This window comes from Bos indicus, chromosome 26, assembly GCF_029378745.1.
Source record: "Bos indicus isolate NIAB-ARS_2022 breed Sahiwal x Tharparkar chromosome 26, NIAB-ARS_B.indTharparkar_mat_pri_1.0, whole genome shotgun sequence".
In the NCBI taxonomy this organism is placed as follows: domain Eukaryota; kingdom Metazoa; phylum Chordata; class Mammalia; order Artiodactyla; family Bovidae; genus Bos; species Bos indicus.
Window position 1 is genome coordinate 14,510,742 of NC_091785.1, and position 5,976 is coordinate 14,516,717.

The window sequence follows — 5,976 nt, forward strand, 5'->3', positions numbered from 1 at the left end:
CAGAGTTCACTCAGATGTCACGGTCCGGCCCGCAGGGGTCACAGGCGGGTCAGGCCGGAGGACTGGGACTGGGCCCCAGGTCACGCCCCCGCTGGCCAGCTTTGCTCACCGGCCGGAGGCACCGTCCAGAAAGGGGCGGGCCTAGGGTTTCTGAGAATTACCTCCAGCGCGTCTCGCCCGGTTCCAGCCGGTGCCCCCAAGTGGTCTGTCACTGTTTACAGTTGTCAGTTCATTTGAAGAAACGATTGTGGGCGAGACCCTTCCCTGGAGCCTCTGAAACACCAGTGTAGGGTTATGGTGAACCGCCGATTCTCCGAAAGACATCCTGGGGCTAGCCAGGCGTGGAACGTTTCTGCGAGCGTGAGGTCCCGGCGACTCCGCAGACATTGCCGGACCCGCCCGGTTGGGGGACCACGCGGGAAGGTCTTGTATTTAACTTAACAGCTCTCGGGATCAAAGTGTTTTCCATCTCCAAGGGACGCTTTCCAAGGCGTGAGACTCGCTCCTGTGAGAGCCGCTTTTCGGCTTTAAACAAACTTATACATTATTGTTTCGTTTTCGGCGCGGCTGGTGGGTTCAGCGTTGAAACCGAGGGAGCGAATGGCCCTGACTGGCCCGAGGAAGTTCGGACCCTGTCCCACTGGCTCGACAGGGTTGGAAACGGAGAGCGCACGTGCGCTTCTCGCAGTGTCCGAGCTCCAGGCTGTGGCTGCAGGAGCGGCCAATCGTATAGGTGGGCAATGGCCAGAAGACCCACTTCCCAGTCAGGATTCTCTCAACACTCTTAATCAGCGGCCGGTAGAGGCCTGGGTTTAGGACCCAGCACCCCCTCTCCTCTGGGTGGGTTTCTGCCGGGTGGGAGCTGGAGATCCCAGGTCACCCTGGTAAGGTAGCCTAGCCGGGGGTAGGGAAGAGTATGTGCAACCTTAGCCTAGCCGAAGGTAGCCCAGCCTGGGGCTGGGAAAGGTATGTGCAACCATAAGCCACTTTTGGAAACTCACAACTACCTGTAGGTGTAGACTGGTCAGGAAAGATCACCTTCACATCAAGGAGGAGGAAACGGGCTCAAGGATGTGCGGTGACTTGCCCAAGATCATTCAAGTAGAGATGGATCCGGGACTCAGAGCCCAAACTCTGGGCTTTCCATCCATCCTCCTTTATCCTGCGAGGATTAAGGACCCTCTTCCCTTCTGCCTAGCTGGAGCTGCTAACCCCAGGGCCCTCGGAATCCGGCTTTGGCCGGATTGCAGAGCGCTGTTTGCCACTGAGCCGCAGATGAATTGCCCCTGCGGTCCCGGGCTAGGGAGTCAGAGTCAGGGCTCAGACTTGAGCAGGGTTGCACCTGGAGTCCTGGGGATCTGGAGGCTCTCTTGAACCTTTAAGTAGGACCTTCCAAGACTTCATGATGTGAGCCTCGAGGGGTTTGGGGATCTGGGAATTAGTGGTCAGCCGGTCGTGAATCCCCGCCAACTCTCACTTGGGTCCTGGCTCTGGGCTCTTCTGTGGGGTCTCTGGAAGAGTCAGGAGGCCTGCGTTTTGCTCCGCCTTCTGGATCTCAATTTCCTCACCTGCGGGACAAGGCAGCTGAAGATCCCTGAACGCACTCCCCTTTACTTCCTCTGCAGGTGGAAGGGGGCCCTGTAAAACAGAAAGCGGGTGCAGGAAGCTCTGGGCTGGGACCTCCCGTCGGACCCGGCGGGAGAGATTCCGAAGACACCGCCAGGGAGCCCGGGGCGTGGAGTTTCCGCTCCCCGGAGCCCCTGCCGCCGTCTGGGAGCCCCGCACACTTTGTATGGGGGCAGCAGGCTGCTCCTAGCCCCGCGCCCCAGGAGGCGCGCTCCGAGAGAAGCCGCCACGGCGCCGCCTCTGCCTCGGCGCGGAACAAACGGTTAAAGATTTGGGCAGCGCCTCGCGGGGGGAGGAGCCAGGGGCCCAATCCGCAATTAAAGATGAACTTTGGGTGAACTAATTTGTCTAAGGTAACGTGGGCAGCAACCTGGGCCGCCTATAAAGCGGGCGCGCGGCGGGATTCAGAGCGCTGAGGGTGGCGGCAGGTGGCGCGGAAGGTCGCGGCGCGCCATGGGGCTCCCGGCACTGCTGGCCAGTGCGCTCTGCACCTTCGTGCTGCCGCTGCTGCTCTTCCTGGCCGCGATCAAGCTCTGGGACTTGTACTGCGTGAGCAGCCGGGACCGCAGCTGTGCCCTCCCTTTGCCTCCCGGAACGATGGGCTTCCCCTTCTTTGGGGAAACACTGCAGATGGTGCTACAGGTAAGGGAGCTTGGGGCGGGATTGGACGATTCTCCCGAGCCCGACTCGGTTCCAGACTTCCACTGAAGCGCCCCCCGGGAGGGAGGTGACTGGGGCCAGGATCAGGACTGGCGGGAGGCTCGGCGCTCCCCGGCGCCCCCTCACGCCCGCTCACTCCTCCGCTTTCCTCTCGCAGCGAAGGAAGTTCCTGCAGATGAAGCGCAGGAAATACGGCTTCATCTACAAGACGCATCTGTTCGGGCGGCCCACGGTGCGGGTGATGGGAGCGGACAACGTGCGGCGCATTTTGCTCGGAGAGCACCGGCTGGTGTCGGTCCACTGGCCCGCGTCAGTGCGCACCATCCTGGGTTCTGGGTGCCTCTCTAACCTGCACGATTCCTCGCACAAGCAGCGCAAGAAGGTGAGGGAGGGGTGGCGGCGCCTGGACAGGAAGTGGGACCCGATTCGAGTAAGGGGTTCGGGCAGATAGGTGCTGGGCGAGCGCCAGCTGCATAAGGCATCGGCTGGGACCCTCTCAAACCCGGTGTAGCTTTCCCAGCCAGGAAGTGCCTTGGGTCTGGTGGGGTTGTAGATGTCTAGGAGACCCTGGAAGGCAAGAGGAGCGGGTGGGGCCGGGCTGTAATACTCTTCCCTCCTCGGAGTTCAGGTGATTATGCAGGCCTTCAGCCGCGAGGCGCTTCAGTGCTACGTGCCAGTGATCGCCGAAGAAGTGGGCAACTACTTGGAGCAATGGCTGAGCTGCGGCGAGCGCGGCCTCCTGGTCTACCCCCAGGTGAAGCGCCTTATGTTCCGCATTGCCATGCGCATCCTGCTGGGCTGCGAGTCCCGGCTGGCGAGCGGCGGAGAAGACGAGCAGCAGCTGGTAGAGGCCTTCGAGGAAATGACCCGCAATCTCTTCTCGTTGCCCATAGACGTGCCCTTCAGCGGACTGTACCGGGTAAGGGCGCCTTGTGGGGTTCGGAGCTAGGGCTCCGCGGGCGTGGGATCCGGACGTCTGCTCACCGCGGTGCGCTCTCTGCGCTCAGGGCCTGAAGGCGCGCGACCTCATCCACGCGCGCATCGAGGAGAACATTCGCGCCAAGATCCGCAGGCTGCCGGCGGCGGAGGCGGGCGGGGGCTGCAAAGATGCCCTGCAGTTGTTGATCGAGCACTCTTGGGAGAGAGGAGAGAGGCTGGACATGCAGGTAAGCCGCAGCTTCAGGAGCCGCACGGTGGAGTTTGATCCCCTGGCTTCCCAAAAGCAATTCCTAGGGTTTCCAAAGTGCGCGCAGAGGGGCCCAGGTTCCCAGAGTGAGAAGCCCTCCCAGACCCCAGGGACTAGACCCAAAGATTGAGATACCGGGTCTACAGAGCTCTGCGGAGAGGCCTCGTCGCCCATCCCTTTCAGGTTTTAAAGGGAAAGTTGGAATTTGCAAGATGTGAGTAATGTTGGGTGACTTTAATACAACTAACGCTTTTAAGAGTTCCAAAGAGAGTGGAAACTTACTGGCCTTTCCGGCTCTAGCTGAACTAAAGGGTCTTAGCATTTTGTTTAAATGGATTTTCTGTCAGTCGACTTTCAGCCCTTCTCATCTTCCCTCCTGAATCCTCAGTTCTATTCTGAGTAGTTGCTCTGTAAAATTGCATGCAGACTTGTCAAAACGTTGGTCTTAATCCACTTGTAGGCATTAAAGCAATCTTCAACAGAGCTTCTCTTTGGAGGGCATGAAACCACGGCCAGTGCAGCTACATCTCTGATCACTTACTTGGGGCTCTACCCACATGTTCTCCAGAAAGTTCGAGAGGAGCTGAAGAATAAGGTAGGGAAACTGGCAGTGGGGGTGGGGTGTTGGCATGAGTTGAGGGGGGGCTGGCTATTAGCTTAAAAACCTCAGCAGCTCTCTAGCCAAGTTCCCAATAGTTAAGTGTGCTGCCTTCCTTGAGTATATGGGAAGTACAGGGCTAAGGGTGAGTTGGTTGGATGGTGGGAAAGATAATTAACTGTGTGAATAAGAAGGAAGGAATCTTGAGCTGTGATCCCACTCTGGCAGGGTTCAACCTTGTGTTTCTTCTCCACTTTTGGTGGCTCCTTGGAGATTTTCAGACTTTCTTGGGTCTGTGTGTTCAAGGGCATGAATGGGAACCCCTAGGGGGTTGCGGTGGCATCCAGCAGCCTTGGTGGAGACTGGGGGATGGGGAGAAACTTGGTGGTTCTAACTGGTGAGCTGCATTATCTTGGAATTGTAAATAATGGTTTGGGCCCAGGGGTGGAGGCAAATGGTCACTAGCTGCTCCTTGTTCCCCCCACACTCTGGGATCATGAGGCTCTTTGGGTCCAGCCGCCACTTAAGCCCTGTTTATGTCTGCTGGGCTGATTTTATTGGAGCGCAGAATAACCGTTCACTCTGTGTGACTGTTTTGATAGGGTTTACTTTGCAAAGGCAATCAAGACAACAAGTTGGATGTGGAAATTTTGGAACAGCTTAAGTACATTGGGTGTGTTATTAAAGAGACCCTTCGACTGAACCCCCCAGTTCCAGGAGGGTTTCGGGTTGCCCTTAAGACTTTTGAATTAAATGTAAGTTAAAAGTTCTCTCTCACCCGCCCCTACCTTTTGTGTAGTAGTTTTAAATCTCCGTTTGTTTCCTGTGCTTTGACTTACATTTCTTTTGATAACATTGCCCTGCCCCTGAATGTGTTTTTTTCTCTCTCCACCTCTCTTTCCTCCTTTTCTTTCAACTCAAAACTCCGCCAAGGATATAAGTGTTAGATTTTTTTTTTCCTGTTGACAGTTGAATTTCAGTTTGTCAGCCCTTTGGACATCATAATCTTTTGCAGGGATACCAGATTCCCAAAGGCTGGAATGTAATCTACAGTATCTGCGATACTCATGATGTTGCCGATATCTTCACCAACAAGGAGGAATTTAATCCTGACCGCTTTCTGCTGCCTCACCCAGAGGATGCATCCAGGTTCAGCTTCATTCCATTTGGAGGAGGCCTTAGGAGCTGTGTAGGGAAAGAGTTTGCAAAAATTCTTCTCAAAATATTTACAGTGGAGCTGGCCAGGCATTGTGACTGGCAGCTTCTAAATGGACCTCCTACAATGAAAACGAGTCCCACTGTGTATCCTGTGGATGATCTCCCGGCCAGGTTCACCCGTTTCCAGGGGGAAATCTGATGGGCCAGAAAGCCCAGACCTCAGACTTATTTGAAGTGTACATAGGCATTTTTACCTAGTGTCGTGTTGATTTGATTATATTTAATTTTTAAATGTATATTATAATATTTATGTGTCTCTTCTACAGTACCACAGTCTTTAAATATTAAAATAATGAATTTGGATAGTTTCCAAATAAAATAAAATCTGAAGGTGCTCGTCTTGCATTTAATATTCCTGTGGGAAAAAACTCACCGGTTTTATATTCATATATTTAACTAGATTTCTAATGTCTACAGGCATGACTTTGTCATCTGTGCCTATCTATTTTCTGGGAAGAAAAAACCTTACCTGTTTTTTTCTCTTAATAGTTATTAGAAAATATATATTATATGTGTGTGTCCAAAGGTAATTTAGTAAATTTTTCCATGATAGTTTATATTCTGTATTTGGAAAGCTATCAGAATTAATTTAAAAAATGAGAAGGGGTTTGCTTTACTTTAGAGAAAGTTGAATTTGAAAAGAGAACACTTTGAGTTGATCCTCTTCTAATATAACACTTTCATAATT

At 53.9% G+C, this 5,976-nt stretch overlaps 1 protein-coding gene across 1 annotated transcript; it reads left to right on the top strand.

Annotated features, from left to right (window-relative positions):
- Window positions 1–813: 813 nt before the first annotated feature.
- CYP26A1 (cytochrome P450 family 26 subfamily A member 1) lies at window positions 814–5,622 on the top strand. The gene is made up of 7 exons (XM_019953229.2): window positions 814–2,268; window positions 2,444–2,668; window positions 2,915–3,205; window positions 3,294–3,452; window positions 3,933–4,067; window positions 4,673–4,825; window positions 5,086–5,622. Exons 1-7 carry the CDS (start codon window positions 2,080–2,082, stop codon window positions 5,425–5,427), a joined length of 1,494 nt encoding a protein of 497 aa, XP_019808788.1. The 5' UTR covers window positions 814–2,079; the 3' UTR covers window positions 5,428–5,622.
- Window positions 5,623–5,976: the final 354 nt, after the last annotated feature.